The 19056-nt window shown below is 39.8% G+C and overlaps 1 protein-coding gene across 3 annotated transcripts in view; it reads right to left on the bottom strand.

The window, feature by feature from the left end:
- The window catches only part of slc38a6 (solute carrier family 38 member 6), a 71986-nt gene that overhangs the window by 48194 nt on the left and 4736 nt on the right, over positions 1–19056 (bottom strand). For 2 of the 3 annotated variants that reach the window (XR_006312720.2, XM_043697246.2), the window contains exons 2-6: positions 15804–15934; positions 13331–13404; positions 12649–12701; positions 8819–8858; positions 1826–1904 (exon numbers count right to left, since the gene is read on the bottom strand). Coding sequence is in view for 2 of the 3 variants with exons in the window: in XM_043697246.2 (XP_043553181.2) it covers positions 1826–1904; positions 8819–8858; positions 12649–12701; positions 13331–13404; positions 15804–15934 (377 nt within the window). In the remaining variant the exon portion in view is untranslated. Of the gene's footprint in view, positions 1–1825; positions 1905–8818; positions 8859–12648; positions 12702–13330; positions 13405–15803; positions 15935–17022; positions 17045–17146; positions 17241–19056 lie in introns of all 3 variants that reach the window. The other variant, XM_043697248.2, reaches the window with a different exon arrangement.

Here is a 19056-nt window from a genome sequence, read left to right on the forward strand (position 1 = left end):
AAATGGTAATGTCCTAGGGAGTGTTGCTAAACAAAGAGACCATGGAGTGCAGGTTCATAGCTCCTTGAAAGTGAGGTCGCAGGTAGATAGGATACTGAAGGCGGCGTTTGGTATGCTTTCCTTTATTGGTCAGAGTATGGAGTACAGGAGTTGGGAGGTCATGTTGCAGCTGTATAGGACATTGGTTAGGCCACTGTTGGAATATTGTGTGCAATTCTGGTCTCCTTCGTATCAGAAAGATGATGTTGTGAAACTTGAAAGGGGTTCAGAAAAGATTTACAAGGATGTTGCCATGGTTGGAGGATCTGAGCTATAGGGAGAGGTTGAATAGGCTAGGGCTGAGGGATGACCTTATAGAGGTGTATAAAATCATGAGGGACATGGATAGGATAAGTAGACAAAGTCTTTTCCCTGGGGTGGGGAGTCCAGAACTGGAGGGCATAGGTTTAGGGCAAAGGGGGAAAAATATAAAAGAGACCTAAGGTGTAACTATTTCACGCAGAGGGTGGTCCGTGGATGGAATGAGCTACCAGATGAATTGGTGGAGGCTGGTACAATTGCAACATTTAAAATAGGCATCTGGATGGATATGAAAAGGATATGGGCTAGGTGCTGGCACGTAGGACTAGATTGGGTTGGGATATCTGGGAGGCATGGACAAGTTGGACCGAAGGGTCTGTTTCCGTGCTGCACATTTGAATCTGACTCTAAAGACAATGTTGATTACGCTAGTTCAATGTTAAACAAATAGTTGATGAGCTAACAAGCTTTGGTGCAAGTCATGGTCACTCAGTCCTCAAGTTTACAAAGAATACAAATACATAGATGAGGGGTTTAGCAGGAGACAAAAATGCAGTTGGGCAGCTATGTTTAATGCCTAGTGGAATGGAATGGTGAACTCTAAATTGAAGAGGAAAGATCTCTGCCTAGGGAACTGCAATCGTTTCAGCCCATGAATGTATTTGTGGAATTTCTCGAGTCACATCACAGGCTCAACATCTACGTTCTGGGTGCCACCATTGACTTAAGCCTAAGTTCTAGCCACAAGAATTTTCAGAAATCGATATTCTGCAGCAAGTGACTCACCTCAACTCCTGTGTCTCCAACATCAATGAGGTAAAAACCAGGAATGCAATGGAACGTACTCTGCTCGCCTGGATAAATACTGTTCTGAATGGTGTTGAACCTCAAGTTTTTGGAATAAAGCAGCCTGCTTGATGGACATGATCATCTTACCTTACAAATTCAGCCAATGTGTACCAATTACATAATGCATGACAAGTTTTTCAACAGTGCAGACAAGGGAATGCTCTCACTTTCAGGCTCCCCTCAAAGTCCAACTCAATTTGGAAAATCAATCACTGTTCCTTCATTGTTGGGTCTAAATCCTTCTCTAATAGCACTGTAGGAATACATTCATAAGCAGTTCATCTTGACAAATGGAAAATGGTAAACAAATGCAGGATCTCGCTGTTAGTGAATAAAATTACACTTTCGAAGTAAACAATTTAGTTGCAGGACCAAAAGGAACACTACAGCTCCCAGAAATCAACACTATTGTAGTACTAGAAATCGAGATGCCATTCTTCTAAAAGGTTTTGAAAATAGTCAGCATTGTATAACCTAAAATTACTCAGTGACCGTTAAGTTACAGTTCAACAACTAAACTTGAGTTTTTAGCATAACTGAGTGGATAGCAACTTGTACAATAAAAATGTAGCACAACTTTTGTTCTCACCCCAGTCAAGATAAAATTTGCTTTAATTGTATATTTAATCCAGTTCCCCTGAATAATCTACACATTAAGATCAGTGTAGATACTTACCCATTATAGCTGTTGTGTAGGAAACCAGCAATTGCAGCAGGTAGTTCAGACTTTATGACAAACAGATAAGATGACATAGCTGATGGAAGAAAAGTAACATTTCAGAATGTAATTTGTTTCAAAACAACTAAGAGCTCTATTAAGCTATGCTGCTGACTCAACAAGTAAGCAGGCTGCTTAAAACAATGCTGACCAATCAAGTTCCAAGATTATTACCACTTCTTCATTCCTTTTAGTTCCCAATGAATTGTAAAAGTACAATTATTATAGTTGTAATTTTTTTAAAATCACAGCTTCAACTTTAAAGTTAAAATGGTCAAATGCTAAAATTATAATGACTCAGCTGTAAATTCTAAAGTAATCTTCAAGCTATTGTGTCAATTAAATTGGTTTCACTTAGGAAGAGCTCCCCCCACCGAAGAAACAAACTGAGAATCCATTTCAGGTCAACATTTCAATCTCAGGTCAAGAATCAAAGCTATTAGCATCACTTTTTACAAAAACCCAGAAATTACCTAACTAAAAAAAAAGTGTATAAACTTTGGTAAAATATGAATTGGAAGGCCAAAGTCCAATCTGTTAGGATTAAATCTCACCATTTCATAAAACACTTTCTGCCTGAAAAAGATTTAGGCTCCATTCTTATTTATCAAAGGTCCTATACAAAAAGCATTCCATCCTTCGACTACACAAATCAATGTGACAATATTTTGTAAAAAGTGTTTTAGATGAAGAGCAATTGACATAATTAATACATCATGGTATATGGTGTTTTGTCATGACGGACGGACGGACAGACAGACAGACAGACAGACAGACATTGAAGAAGTTGATTAGACCCATTGAGAGTTTGGTAGAGTTCTAACTTAAGGAAATTTAGACCTCTGCAAGTTATAAAAGAACACATTAAAGATGTTTCTGGATATCAGGATTCTATAGAGGAAAGGTGTACAAGCTGGGACAATTCTTTGACAAAAGATCAGATCATAAGAAAAAGCTTTAGATTTTGAAAGAGACAACATTAAAAAATTTCAAATCACAAAAAGTTTAAATACCAGAAGAGTCAAGCTGAAACAGGGATGTCAGACTTCTATGTCAACCATGGTTAACTGATAGCCTAATTTTAAATGACAGGGTTGTGGGTTGATGTCGAGTAATGCACTCTAGAGACTGGAGCACAAGATTAAGTAGCCACTTCACTGCAGCAATGAAATGCTGAGCTCTTGGAGTTTTTTTTTTGCAGTAAGGGAGAACTAGTCATTTGGACACAGAACTGGCTCGATGGTAGAAAACAGAAGATGGTGGGAGGAGGGTTGTTTTTCAAGTTGGAGGCCTGTGGCACACCACTAGTCACAAGGATCAATGATCAGTGCTGGGTGCTCTGCTTTTAATCATTTAGAGAAGTGATTTGGATGTGAACATAGGGAGCGCAGTTAGTAAGTTCGCAGGTGACACCAAATTGGAGGGGTTGTGGACGGTGAGACACGTTACTTCAGAGTACACCAAGATCTTCATCAAATGGGCCAAGGAGGAGCAGATACAGTTCAATTTAAATAAACGAAAGGCTGCATTTTGGAAACGCTAATCAACGAAGGACTCAGACTTAATGGTAAGGTCTTGGGGAGTGTTACTGAATAAAGATACCTTGGAGTGCAGGTTCATAATTCCTAGAAAGTGGAGTTGCAAGTAGATAGGTTGGTGAAGGCGGTTTTTGGTACGCTTGCCTTTATTGGTCAGAGTAAAAAGAGTATAGGAGTTGGGAGGTCATGTTGTGGGTGTGCAGGACATCAGTTAGTTCACTTTTGGACTAGTAGGTGCAATTCTAGTTTCCCCTGCTATTGGAAGGATATTGTGAAATTTGACAGGGTTCAGAAAAGATTTACAAAAAGATGCTGCCTGGATTGAAGGGTTTGGAGGGAGAGGCTGGATAGGCTGGGACTGTTTTCCCTGAAGCAGAAGCTGAGGGGTAACCTTACAGAGGGTTATAAAAATCATGAGGGGCATGTTTGGGTAAATAGACAAGGTCTTTTCCCTGGGTTGGGGTTATCCAGAACTAGAGAGAAGAACATGGTCGGCATGCTGGAGTTGGACCATTGGGTCTGTTCTGGGCTATACATCCCTGACTGTTGAGGTATTAAACAGTTTGTCTGCCCTTGGGTGGGCAAAAAAGAAATCGTAGCATATTGCCAAGAACAAAGTTCTCTTGGCATCCAGGCTAGTTTTTAATCTCATGTACACCCCCAAAACAAGATTGATCATTTTTATATTTAAGATCTTGCTCTACATACGTTGGCTGAGTATTTCCTGCACATGATGACACTTCAAAAGTGCTTAATGGATTGAAAAGCACTTGGAAATGTCCTGTACAGTTCTTCAGCAATTTCTCCACAAAGTAGGACATTACAGAATAAAATAAGAAAACGAAATAGCATTTATTTAGACCCTTCCATTAAAAAAAAAGAGCCAGTTGTAACTGAACTAATTTTAGCAAAAGATCTATTACAACAAAGTTGAAGTTGCATGAAAATCAGTCTCCTAGAGCAATGTGGGCAGAATTAGCTTCTGAAACAAGATTTTTAAATATTACAACAGAGATGGCAAAATTTAAATTCTGGTTCATACATTCTTAATTAAGTTTATCCAAATTTGTTGGACATGCGAAATGATTTACTTCAACTACTAGTGACACAGAACATTAGTTTTTAATAAAAAAAAGCTTACATTCAGAAGGGAATGCATTGAATTTTAAGTAAGTGGTTATTCACCCCATTAGTGGAGCATGGAATTCATTGCTGAAGATGAGCAGCATGGGAACTTTGTTAAAAACTTCCAGCATGTGGTTGAGATAGCAATCATTTTGCATGGGATTAATTGCCATCATCGAAAAACATCCAAAATGGATAAGAAATGTTGTATTTTAAACCAAGTGTATCTCCCCATATGTAGAGTGTATAAGCCATTTATTGGAGCCAAAACACACTTTCAGTGGACAAATCATTTGCCTACCGTTAAAACTCCTGCCGTTATTTTTTTTGGAGGGGGGGGGGGTGCAAAAAAGAGTGGTGAACATATCTATGCCATATTTCTCCAGAAAGTGATTTTTTTCCTTCCTCTATTTTTGTCCCACCATCACATGCTCCATTTCTTCATCAGGGACATCGCAACAAGTAAAAATAGCATTTGTATCAATATGTGCAGGCATATACATTAGGATTCTAATGACAACACTATGACTGTAGGGTGTGCAAGGTTCTCTGTAAATACTTTGATTGTCACTTAGAGTCAGTCATACAGCACAGAATTAGACCTTCAGTTCAACCTGTCCATATCAACCAAGTTTCCCCAAACTAAAGTACTTTCATTTGCCTGCCTTTGGCCCATATCGCTAAACCTTTCCAATTCACGTACCTGTGCAAATGTCTTTTCAGACGTTGTAATTGTACCTGCATCCACTACTTCCTCTATAGTTTATTCCAGATATAAACCACTGAAAAAGTTGCCCTCAGGTCTTATTTAAAATCTTTGCCCTCTCACCTTAAAATTATGCCCCCCTAGTTTGGAACACCTCCAACCAGGGAAAAGACCTTTGCTAATCACCTTATCTAATGTCCATTAATGATTTTATAAACCTCTAAAGATCACACCTCAGTCTCCTACACTCCAGAGAAAAAAGTCCCAGCCCCTCAGAGCTCAAACCCTCCAGTGTAACATTCCTGTAATTCTTTTCTTAACACTCCAATTTAACAATATCTTTCCTATACCAGGGCGACCAAACTGTATGTAATACTCAATGGCCTCACCAATACCCTTTACAACGATAACATGACATCCCAACTACTATACTCAAAATGGTCTGAGCAATAAAGGCAAGTGAACCAAACACCATCTTTACTATCCCACCTGTGATGCCACTTTCAATGAACTATATACTCGAGCAGTGGACTCTACTCGACAACTCTCGATAACATTCACTGTGCAAGTCCTGCTCTTGTTCATCTTGCATTGTCTTACATTAATCCAAATTAAACTTCATCTACCATCCCTCTCTCCATTGACCCAATTGATCAAGATCCCTTTATAATCTTAGATAACCTTCCTTACTGTCTACTATACTGCCAATTTTGGTGTCACCCACAAATTTACTAACCATGCTTGCTATGTTCTCACCCAAATTATTTGTAAATGGAAGTGTGCACAGCACCAAGCCTAGTGGAACACCATTGGTCATAGGTCTCCAGTCTGAAAGAAAAACACTACCGCTCTCCTCTCCTAGTCGAACAAACTTTGTATCCAATTGGCTAGCTCACCTTGCATCTCATGTGATCAAACTTTATTAACCAATCAAGTGGAGCTTGTCAAAGAACATAATCTCCACACAGACAATTTCTAGTGCTCTGTCTTCATCTATCTTCTTGGTCACTTCAAAAAAACTCAAGTTGGTAAGACAACAACATTTTCCCATGGCCAAAGCCATGCTGATTATCCCAGAAATCCTTGTCTCTCCGAATCCCCAATAACTTATCCACCATGGACATTAGGTTCTCAGTAGTTCCTCTGCTTCTCCTTGCAGCCTTTCTTCAATAAAAAGGCTCAACACTAGCCACCCTCCAGTCTTCTGGTACCGCACCCATGACAGTTGATGATACCAACATAGCTGCTAGGAGTCCCGCAATTTCTTCCTAGCTTCCCACAATGTCTAGGATACACTATCAGGTCCCAGAGATTTATAAGAGTCAGATGTACAGCATGGAAACAGACCCTTCGGTCCAACCAATCCATGCCGACCAGATATCCCAACCCAATCTAGTCCCACCCACCAGCACCCGGCCCATATCCCCCCAAACCCTTCCCATTCATGTACCCATCCAAATGCCTCTTAAATATGTTGCAATTGTACCAGCCTCCACTACTTCCTCTGGCAGCTCATTCCATGCATGTACCACCCTCTGCGTGAAAACGTTGCCCCTTAGGTCTCATATCTTTCCCCTCTCATCCTAAACCTATGTCCTCTAGGTCTGGACTCTGACCCCAGGGAAAAGACTGTCTATTTATCCTATCCATGCTCCTCAATTTTGGTAAGCCGCTATAAGGTCACTCCTCAACCTTTGATGCTCCAGGGAAAATAGCCCCAGCCTGGTCAGCCTCTCCCTATAGCTCAAATCCTCCAACCCTGGCAACATCCTTGTAAATCTTTTCTGAACCCTTTCAAGTTTCACAATATCGTTCCGATAGGAAGGAGACCAGAATTGCACACAATATTCCAACAGTGGCCTAACCAATGTCCTATACAGCCTCAATGAGTCCTCCCAACTCCTGTACTCAATACTCTGACCAATAAAGGAAAGCATATCAAACGCTTTCTTCACTATCCTACCTACCTGCGATTCCACTTTCAAAGGAGCTATGGACCTGCACTCCTGGGTCTCTTTGTTCAGGAATACTCCCTAGGACCTTACCATTCAGACTACAAGTCCTGCTAAGATTGGATTTCCCAAAATGCAGCACCTCACATTTATCTGAATTAGATTCCATCTGCCACTTCTCAGCCCATTGGCCCATCTGGTCCAGATCCTGTTGTAATCTGAGGTAACCCTCTTCACTGTCTACTACACCTCCAATTTTGGTGTCATCTGTAAACTTACTAACTGTACCTCTTATGCTCGCATCCAAATCATTTATGTAAATGACAAAAAGACAACAACCCAGCACCAATCTTTGTGGCACTCCAATGGTCACAGGCATCCAGTCTGAAAAGCAACCCTCCAACACCACCCTCTGTCTCCTACCTTTGAGCCAGTTCTGTATCCAAATGGCTAGTTCTCCTAGCATTCTGAGAGATCTAACCTTGCTAACCAATCTCCCATGGGGAACCTTGTCAAACAGTACTGAAGTCCATATAGATCACATCTATGGCTCTGCCCTCAATCCTCTTTCTTACTTCTTCAAAAAGCTCAATCAAGTCTGTAAAACATGATTTCACAAGCACAAAGCCACATTGACAATCCCTAATCAGTCCTTGCCTTTCCAAATTAATGTACATCCTGTCCCTCAGGATTCCATCCAACAACTTGCCCACCACCGACATCAGGCTCACTGGTCTATAGTTCCCTGGCTTGTCCTCACCACCTTTCCTAAACAGTGGCACCACGTTAGCCAACCTCCAGTCTTCTGGCACCTCACCTGTGACTATCGATAATACAACTATCTCAGCAAGAGGCCCACAATCACTTCTTTAGCTTCCCACAAAGTTCTAGGGTACACCCGATCAGATCCTGGGGATTTATCCACCTTTACCCATTTCAAGACATTTACCTACCTTTAAATCTTTTAAGGCCTCCATCACCACCTTTTTAGTAATCTGGACTGTTTAAGACAATGTTTATTTCGACTTCCCTAGCTTTCATGTCTTTCTCCATTATAAATATTGAAGGGAAATATTAATTTAGTATCTTTCCTTATTCCTGTGGTTCCACATATCTCCTTTATAAAGGAGCTGCATTGTAATCTTGCTTTAAGTATCAACCTTCGGGATTAAAGGCCTTGTCCAGTTTGTTCTCAGTTCTCCCCCGATAGCCTTACGAGCAAGGGTCGAGAGTTCATATTGTCATCTAGATTCTTTGCATTCTGAGGACTCTGTTCTTCCAGAATAACTCTAATTTAGCAACAGACTTAGTAATTCATAGTCAAATTGTCTTTTACAATCCACTTGATTCCTTAAAATGGAGGGATATTCATTTGAACACTACGGCAACAAAGAAGAAATAAAAGAACAAAGTTGGAAAAGAATTCATTCAAAACAAGCCTCATCACAACTCTAGGGATGAAGCATTTTAATTTCTAAGCCAACAACTCATTTTAAACTTGTGAAAACGTGCAGGTTGCGACACTCCTGTATTTTAAAAAAAAAGTTAATTCCTCAAAATATTTCAACTGAGAATCCGGAAGTAAATTCAACATTCTTTGGTCAAGTTATTTCTTGGTAGGTTTGCTTACCTCCAATGTTTTGGATCAGTATTGCACCAGCAACCATAACCTGTGGGAAAACCGACAAGCCTCAGTTACTTCAGACATCACAAAAAACCTAACTAAGAAAAACAGAAATTGTTAGAAATACTCAGGTCAGGTAGCATTTGTAGAGAAGGGAAAAGACCCAGACAACACAAAGAAATCTAGATGTCATGCCTTACTCAGAAGGGCACAAAATGGCAGTGCAGGGTGAGGTAGGAAAGGTGTTGAGGGCAAAAGCTCACCATGTCTAGTGTTGCTGTATCCTTGGGTTAACTCTTCATCTCCATAAATGACGTCTGATTCACCAAGCTCTTCTTTACATTGTGCTTTATTTCAGATTTCCAATATCCGCAATAGCTCACTTTTACTGTCTTATTTTAAAGCCAATAAAGTTTTATCTAGGTACAGTAACATCTCAACACTAAATAAGACTAATGACAAGATGCTGGCTGATAATGTGCTTAGGGGGTGGGAACCAGAGCTACAATCAGGTATCAGACGTGCTACCGTTGTGCCACAAGCAGACGCCCGAATGGGCTGGGAACCAGAGCTACATATCTAAGGGGGTGGGTAGTTGGAGATGGGGCAGTGACAGGATGTAGTGAATCTATCGGAAAAGGTTTTTCACGTGATGAAACAAAGGAATCAGTTAAAACGTGTGTTTGCTTTAATGCAAAGTGTGTCAGAAATAAGGGTGATGACTTTAGAAGGGGAGGAGAGTGGATTTGATTGTGATGTATAAGATTATTAAAGGATTGGACACTATGGAGGCAGGAAGCATGTTTCCGCTGGTGGGTGGGTGGGTGGGGGGGGGAAGAGTCCAGAACCGGAGGACAGAGTTTAAAAATAAGGGGTAGGCCATTTAGAATAGAGTTGAGGAGAAACCTCTTCACCCAGAGAGTGGTGGATATATGGAATGCTCTGCCCCAAAAGGCAGTGGAGGCCAAGTCTCTGGATACTTCTAAGAAAGAGATGGATAGAGCTCTTAAAGATAGTGGAATCAAGGGTCATGGGGATAAGGCAGGAACAGGATACTGATTGTCGATCAGCCATGATCATAATGAATGGTGGTGCAGGCTAGAAGGGCTGAATAATCTATTCCTGCACCTATTATCTATTGGCGTTATGGGTGACTTCAACTTTCCCAATATTGACTGGAAGTGAAGATGGTTTGGATGGAGCCATTTTTGTCAGATGTGTTCAGGAGGGAAGTACAAATTGGGAGCAACTGTCCCACAGAAAGGGCACAACAGACATGGAGACTGTTTAAGGAGCAGTGTGCACAAATTTGCTCCTCTGAGACAGGCAAGAAAGGGCAAGATTAAGGAGCCTTGAAATGACAACAGAGGAGCTTTACATCAAGTGAAAGAAGGAAGCTTACGTAAGGTGAAGGAAACAAGGATCTAGCACAGCTTTAGAGGATTACAGGCTTACTAGAAAGGAGCTCAGAAATGGACTGAGGAGAGTCAGGAGGAGGCATGGAAAAGGCTTGGCGGGAAGGATTAGGGCGAACCCAAAGAGGCATTTTACTCATACATGAGGAAAAAGAGAATGATCAGGGAGAAGGTAGGATCAGTCAGGGATAGCGTAGGGAATTTGTGCACGGGGTTTGAGCAGATTTGGGGGGGGGGGGGGGGGCAGGGCGGGGATCCTTAAAATTAGTTTTTTGCTTCCGTTTACACTAAAGAAGGGGACCTTGTTGTGAATGAGAACTTTGAGAAGCCGGGAAACAGGCTTGAACAGATGAAGATTGATGAAGTTGATGTGCTGGAAATTTTGGCAAACACTAAGATTGATAAGCCCCCAGGGCCAGACCAAATTTATCATAGGTTGCTCTGGGAAGCGAGAAAGGAGGTGCTCAGCCGCTGGTGATGATCTTTGCTTCCTCGCTCTCCACGGGAGTCGTACTGGAGGATTGGAGGAACGTTGTTCCTCTTTTCAAGGGGAAATTGGGAAATCCCTGGCAATTACAGACCTGTCAGTCAGTCTTACGTCTGTGGTCAGCAAGGTTTTGGAAAGAATTCTGAGGGATAGGACGTATGACTACTTGGAAAAGCAGAGTGATTAAAGGCAGTCAGCATGGCTTTGTGAGGGGCAGGTCATGCCTCTCAAATGTTATTGAGTTCTCCGAGGAGGTAATGAGACAGGTAGAAAAGGTCGAGCAGTGGATGTGGTGGATATGGACTTCAGCAAGGCATTTGATAAGGTTCCCTATGGTAGGCTCATTCATAAAGTAAGGAGGTATGGGATACAGGGAGATTTGGCCGATTGGATTCAGATTTGGCTGGCTGACAGAAGGCAGAGAGTGGCTGTAGATGGAAAGTATTCTGCCTGGCGGTCACTGGCAAATATTGTACCACAGGGCTCTGTTCTTGGGCCTCTGCTCTTTTTAGTCTTTATAAATGACTTGGATGAGGTGGTTGAGGGGTGAGTTAGTAAATTTGCCAATGACACAAAGGTTGGAGGTGCTGTTGATAATATCAATGGCTATTGCAGGCAGCAGCGCGACATAGGATGCAGAGCTGGGCTGAGCAATGGCAGATGGAATTCAACCTGGATAAATGCAAAGCAATGCATTTTGGAAGGTCGAACTTGAATGCTGAATATAGGATTAAAGACGGGATTCTTGGTAGTGTGGAGGAACAGAGGGATCTTCGTGTTCAAGTGCATAGACCCCTCAAAGTTGTTAAAGCTTATGGTGTTTTGGCTTTCTTAACAGGGGGATCAAGTTTAAGAGCTGTGAGGTTTTGCTGCAGCTCTACAAGACCTTGGTGAGACCACATTTGGAATAGTGTGTCCAGTTCTGGTCATCTTATTATAGGCAAGATACGGAGGCTTTGGAGAGGGCACAAAAAAAGTTTACCAGGACGTTGCCTGGACTGGAGGGCTTTCCTTACGAAGAGAGGTTGACTAAACTCGAACTTTTCTCCCTGGAGAGAAGAAAGAAAGAGGTGACCTGATCGAGATATACAAGGTAATAAGGGGCATGGATACAGTCAATAGCCAGAGATTTTCCCCCAGGGCAGGAATGACTGGCACAAGGAGTCATAGTTTTAAGATATTAGGAAGGTGGTATATGGAGACGTCAGAGGTAGGTTCCTTACACAGAGTTGTGAATGCATTGAATGCATCGCCAGTGGTAGTAGTGGAAGCAGAGTCATTAGGGACATTTAAGCAACTGCTGGACATGCACATGGACAGCAATGAATTGAGGGGTGTGGAGGTTAGGTCATTTTATTTTAGATTAGGAATAATCCTTGGCACAATTTCATGGGCTGAAGGGCCTTTCTGTGCTGAACGTTTCTATGTTCTGTGTTCTAATATATTATTAGCTAGAAGTTCTCAAATCTTTGCAAAGTGGGCATAGAATCTCATTTTAAAATTTAGTTCAAAAGCCTTCTTAAAATTTAGAAATCCTATACTATGGCAGTGCAGCAGCAGCCTAAATTTTGCACTCAAGTCCTACAACTGACAACTTTGAGTCAGAGGTGATAGTGCTAAGCCTTTGGTGATCATAACAGCATACGGTAGTTTTAGTACCCAGTTTGTAGTCAAATTAGTCAAAGCACAACAGCCACATCCAATAGAGAGAGTGTGGGGGAATAGACACAGAATTTTCATCTAATTGACAAAAAATGGCAGTGCTGATAGGCTAGTCAGTACATAGAAATGAAGAGCAGCGAGAACAACTTGCTTTCAGTCAATAGAATCATCTGAGGGCTCTACAGATACTTGCTCTTCTTAACGTGTTACATTCAAGAGCTTACTTGTGAGTCTAATAAACCTGTGTGCAGCAACAAGTATTTTCCTATTACCTTTCCAGTTATCTTAAAGGCACAAAACCCAAGGTCTTCATAAGTAGTCAGTGCTGTGGATTTACAAGGGAACAGTTAGTAAAAGAACTAGGTTGTTTCTTCTTCTTCAAAAAAGTAATTTATAAAATTTCATTAGAATAATGCTACTCTTCCTTTCCAGTTCTCAATTTTTAAAAATAATCCCCACACTATGCTTATCTGATAATAGTAAGCAAGTGCCCTATGAACTTTAAAAGAATAGATATTAAATACTTAGCAAAATAAATTTAGTCATTACTTTTACAAAACACCTTGACAGGATGTCAGTGTCACTGGTTATGCCAGTATTTATTGCCTGTGACTAATTGCCCACAGGACAGTTAAGAATCCCTGTGCTTTCTGGTGTTAAATGCAAGGCAGATCACACAAGGATGGCCATATCCATCTCGAAATGAAAAATTAGCATTAGTGAACCAGATGGGTTTCCTTCCCAAAAAGGAAACTGGTCATCATTAGAGTCTGTTAATTTCAGATGCCTTTCAAAAAATTGAATTCCACCATCTACCACAGTAGAATTTGAACCCAAGTCCCCAGAACATTGCTTGGGTCTCTGGATTAAGTCTAGCCCTAGTGGTGTTATCAGCCCCTAAAGCCACTTAAAGAATTCTTTCACCTTGTAAGTGCAGTTTAAAACTAAACTCACCAGTTTGTTCGCACAACACGAGCAGCAAATGAACTGAATATGCAGCCGTAACAGCAACAAACAGCAATAAGAGACTGCAGGATGAAAACAAAGCAGTATATACACTCTCAGATTGATTAATGATAATTTATTGTAGTAAACATTGCTATATTTTCTCTATCTAAACTGCAGCTGGATATCCAGGTGTTGAATGAAGCAATACTACGTTAGGATTGACAGGAGGAACAAAAATAACTACCATGCTATGCTGCCTTAAACAACTTTAAGCCATCCTCAATGGTTTCTATTGAATTAATAGACTTTTCAGTTTCCACACGGTGATTTTTTTCCAAAAACAGTTTGGGGCCTGGCTTTGGTATTAATAGTTGTTTTGTGTACACATTGGAAGGGTTTAATACTGAACAAGATGCACAAGCTCTAGTTTTAAGGTCAGGAGAGGTTTTTGCTTAAAAGCTCAAGAAAATACCAATAGTTTAGGGAGTTTAAAAGTTTTTCCTTTGTTTTTAAGCAACTCTGAAGTCCTTCGATGAAAGTGCTGGAAAAGATCAGCACTCCTGAGAAAGGAATGTTATATTGTGCAATGGATCACCTTGGAGAAGAGTTAAGCCTGACTAAAAGCATAGAGATAAACCCGTGAATAAGTTACTTCAAGATGACATTTGCTATTAAGTGTACAAACTTCTCCTTGGAGCTATATCTGCACTTCCAGTCAAGCTATGGTCACAAGTTCAACTATTGAGATGTTAGAAGCAGGAACTCTGGTGAAAGTACTGTATGGCATTTTTACGTATTAAACAAAATACATGTCTTGGATGCTCTACAAAAGCTGTTGATGTTCTGTTCAATTTATAAAAAGGTGCTTTGGGACAAGATTATACTTTTACTGTGCACCTAATCCTTGTGCTACAAGTAGATCATTGTTTCTTCTTATTCTCATTTCTTATTATAAAATTTGTTTTACAAGTCTGCAACATTGTGGGTTTGTGTTGTAGCCATTACAGACAAAAACAAAATCTACAGATGCTGGAATCCAAAGTAGACAAACAGAAGGCTGAAAGGAGGGTTACCCCTGAAAGGTTGACTTCACCTCCTGATATGGCCTGGCTTGCTATGTTCTTCCAGCCTTCTGCTTGTCTACTGTGTTGCATCAGTTTGATGCTGCATTAGATCCAAATGTGTGCGTTCTTGTTTTAACAAGCCAGGTTTCAGCCTGAATCTGAAATATCAGTGATAACATCAGTTGGGTTCGTAAATGAAGTGTTAAAAAACAAACATTAATTGTCAGTTAGTACATAGGCTATGAACAAAACTATCAACAATAACATTTTAAATTCATTCACAGGTTGTGGACATTGTTCATGTCCAGTTGGCATTGAGGTGGTGGTAGTCAGCTGCCTTCTTGAACTGTTGTAGTCCATGTGGTGTAGGCAGATCCACAATGCTGTTGGGAAAGGATTTCTAGGATTTTGACAAGGTGACGTCAAAAAGGAGAGATATTTCCAAATCTGGTTGGTGGGTGACTTGCAGGGGAACTCGCAAGTGATATCCCCATCTATTAGTTGCCGTGGTCCTTCTAGATAGTAGTGGTTAAGGGTTTGGAAGGTGCTGTTTATAGGAGCTTTAGTGAATTTCTGCATCGCATAGATGGTACATACTGCTGTTTGAGGGAGTGGATGGATGTGATGCCAACCAAGTTGCTTTGTTTTGGATGGCGTCAGACTTAGTATTGTTGGAGCTACACTCATCCAGGCAGTGGGGAGTATTCCATCATACGCCTGACTTGTGCCTTTTAGATATTAGACAGGCATTGGAGAGTCAGGAGGTCTTATATTAAGATAGCACAGTTAATGGAGTAATTTGATCTAAGTTGTTTGGCAGAACCTTTGTAAAAATTGACAGCAGTCCATAAAATGATATTAGTGCACACTTGGCCATACATTTATTTTAAAGAGTATTTTAAAACAATGTGGGATGGCAGAACACTTCAAGGAGCAAATCTCAGGTTTGGGCCTTAGTAGCTACAAAACCGGATTAAAACTCAGGAAAGTACAAAGGCCAGATGAAGTATGAAGTGCAGGTATTTAAATGTTTTAGAACTAGAGAAAGTGAGAGAGTAAGGAAAGACAAAGTTATGACGGGATTTGCTAATGAAGAGACATTGCTTAATCAGGAGCCAACGTAGATAAACAAACACAAGATGCATGAATGAGTGTGCAAATTCAGGCAGTTTTAAACTTCTACAAGCATACACATGTTGGAAGATGGGAACATGTTTGAGCTCAAGTGGAGAAGTAACAAAAAGGTATACTAACTTGAATTTCATTGTAATTATTTGGGTTCTTCATTTAAGAATCAGATCTTTCTAAGATTCAAAGAGAGTTCCTGTATCTTTAGAGGGTCTGTTTATGGGCAAACAACTTGGGATGTCAACTGATTAAAACACATCAAGTGCAACGATGTCTTGCTTTCTTACCTGAAGCCAATAATACCTGTACTTGACATTGCATATGCCAAACCCAGAATACCACTTCCCATGATAGCATGCATTATGTTAAACACAGAGGAAGCAAAGGAAGCTCGTGCTGATTCTTGGTGCTGTGTTGCCTGCAAAAATAAAATTGCATTAAGTTTGAAAGAAAAGTCACAGTGAAGTGTTTGACTTGTAACTGAATCCACAGTGCATCTAGCAATATATAACTTCTAACTACAGCATGTTCACTATAAGTGATAAAAGCTTCTGCTCAAAGGTTGTGGGCTAAATAGGCGCTCGCTCTCCATAGATGTTGTCCAACTTGCACATTTCAAGCATTTAATTGTTTTCAGATTTTTAGCTTTTAATAAAACTCTGTTTAACTGAATTGTTTCTTAAAAAAAAAATCATGTCTCATTGCATCAAATGGGCTAAAGGAATAAAAGCTAATATAAAAATGGTTGAAGTATATGACTATACACTGACATTTGCAACATACGTGTTGCCAAATTAATTTGGGGTGGGCTGCAATGTATTTGATGAAGAGCCACTTGACCAAACTACATCATTTAAAGTTTCCTTACTGATTCATAAAGATAAAATTAGGATAGAAACCGCCTGCGTTGTGCTGGTAGATAGTTTCACTGCACGTACACATTCCCAACCTTTGTACTGAAATCAGGAAGCCACTATTTCAGTATTGGCTGGGCTTTGGATACACTGATTACATGATATCACTATGTTAAGTTTTACAAAACCAAATATTTGATACTTTGGTTATGAATCCTTATGAAACAAATTGCCAAATCAATTGACTTCAGAATGTAGATTTTGAACAACATTTTTCCAATGCAATATAGAAAGAAGTTTTGAACAACTCTATTTAAAAAAAAAAGTGTATTAATTCAGCAGGCATTAGTACAACTATTCATTTTTGTTCATCTTTCTCAAAAAGCACTTAGTTCAATCATTATGTTCATTCTGCACTCTTCTCAGTCATTCATAATGGCATTTCCTCCCTCCCTCAGAGGCATTCCTATGGATGCAATCTTGAAGCAAATGGGATTGCTTGACCCACATTTCTGGATTTCAGAAGACACCAGAATGTTAATGATATATTAAACACTAACGAATAGCTTTAGTCAAATGAAACAATCATGCATTGCTTCCATGCAAAAATAAAGGGCTCACAAATACTTTAGGATGCATCACATATACTTACACATAGTAATACAGCTGCAGTACTATATATATAAAAAAAGGGAAGGAAGAAATCATTGTAAAATTAATGAAATTCTACTTGAAAGTAATGATTCATGTGTAAGGAAATTTAATGTGCATATTACCTGCCCACGAGCAGAGATTGTTTACAAAATAATCTGGATGAGACAAAGCTTGTAAAAAGCTATTGGCAGGAAGTCAATCATGATCAGCCTGCAACTGTAAAGGAAAGTAGTTAAAATACATTAAAAAGAATAGAATCAGAATGATATTACAGAGGTGGTTATTTGGTGTTTTGACCCTGTTCGCTCTCCATGGTAGTAGTACAATACAAGTCTCTAGATTCACTTAACAAGGTTCAATGGTTAGAGTAGTGTACAAGAAGAGGTCTACAAAGTAGGTGTATATTGCCTTGCATGTAGACGGTTAAGGAGTGCCTTGATCGACATTTAAGAATTTTGAAAGGAATTGATAGGGTAAAGAAACAAACTTCTGGGATTGCAAGGAAGTCTAGGACAAGAGGATGTAACCTTAAAACTAGACTAGGCTGTTCAGAAAAAAAAAAGTTAAGAAACTTCTATGAAGGATGGCAAAAGTCTAAAAATACTTCATCCTACAAAAGAAACGCAGTAGGCACAGCTCAATTTTAGAAGCTGAGAAACTAATTTTTCTTAGGCAAGGAGGTTTAAAAAGAACCAAGTCACAATCTCACTGAACAGGATAAATCAAATCATTCAAAAGGCTGAATGGTCTTCTCCTGCTGCTATTTTTAAAAGACTTGACAAATACAAAGTAAAGCATGTTGGGTTTAGTTCTATGATCTGTAAAACGTCACAATTAAACTAAAATCAATGGTTAGAACGTGGTATCCTAGTTTCGATTCCCCACTTTAGAAAATATTAGTTAATAGATAAGGACAGGCTAAACTTTAGGGGGCTTCAATGATCTTTCCAGTAGATCAGAGGTTAATCACTGTTTGAGGTGCCTAAAAAAACCATAGGTGAGGTCATTAGTGAGAAAGCCATCTAAAATGCTGCTTGGTGAACCATTAACTAGATCAGCAAAATAGGACGAGAAACAAAGTGTCAGAAATTCTCTGTAAGTCTGCAGCCTTGGTTGAGGGGGAAGACAATAACATTTCAGGTTCAGCCTGAAACATAAGTTTTTCACCTCAAAAGATGCCTGACCTGAGAATTTCCCGCATTTTGTTTTTCTCAGACTTTTAAAAATCTGAAGTACTCGGTCTATGCGTCACTACATCTGTACATCCAATTAAGGTAAGAGTTTGTAAAAAAAAATTCATAAGACTCAGAGCTAGGCTTGGATTTTTGGTCACAAGCATAAGCTTATTATTTAGATTCAAGGGGACAAACTGAGTACAATCCTTAAAAATAATGGAATGAAAATATTGAAAAATATTGTATAATAATTTTCAAAAATGATCCTCCTACCACTCATTCCAACTGATCATAACCAGCTCACCCCACAACTTATCACCAAACATCTTAAAAGGTAATTTGGATGGAGTTTAACAATGTTACTAGCCAACCAATTCCTGACATGTCAAAAGGTTGCCTACCATTAAAGATTGGCCCAAGATTCTCCTAGGATAAGATATGGATTGAATGAGCATTGCTGACAGATGATGCTAATTTGGAAAACCGGGAAGAGTTTGTTTGGAGAGACTGCAAATTGCAAGTTATCAGATAGGTTTGGAGGATGGTTCAGAGGACTGAGTGTAAAAGTTGATTGTGGATGATGTCTAGGCTTTAAGCTATAACTGGGTGTTCAAAAAAAAAGAGGGGTAACAAATGACATGGATTGGATGTGGAAACCAACATTTTGTTGCATCTCTGAATGACTGAGTTAAAAGGGAAGAGAATTAGAATGCTCACAGACAAATCCAGGAGAAAGTAATTAAACCTATTACGCAGGTACAGCAAGTCATTAGGAAGGCAAACAGAAGGTCATCATTTATAGCAAGGGTGATAGAATATAAAAAAAAGGAAAGCATTGGCAAGACCACATCTACAAT

The sequence above is a fragment of the Chiloscyllium plagiosum genome, unplaced genomic scaffold (genome assembly GCF_037043375.1).
Source record: "Chiloscyllium plagiosum isolate Xiang-an unplaced genomic scaffold, Cpla_swu_hap1 HiC_scaffold_8, whole genome shotgun sequence".
Lineage (NCBI taxonomy): Eukaryota > Metazoa > Chordata > Chondrichthyes > Orectolobiformes > Hemiscylliidae > Chiloscyllium > Chiloscyllium plagiosum.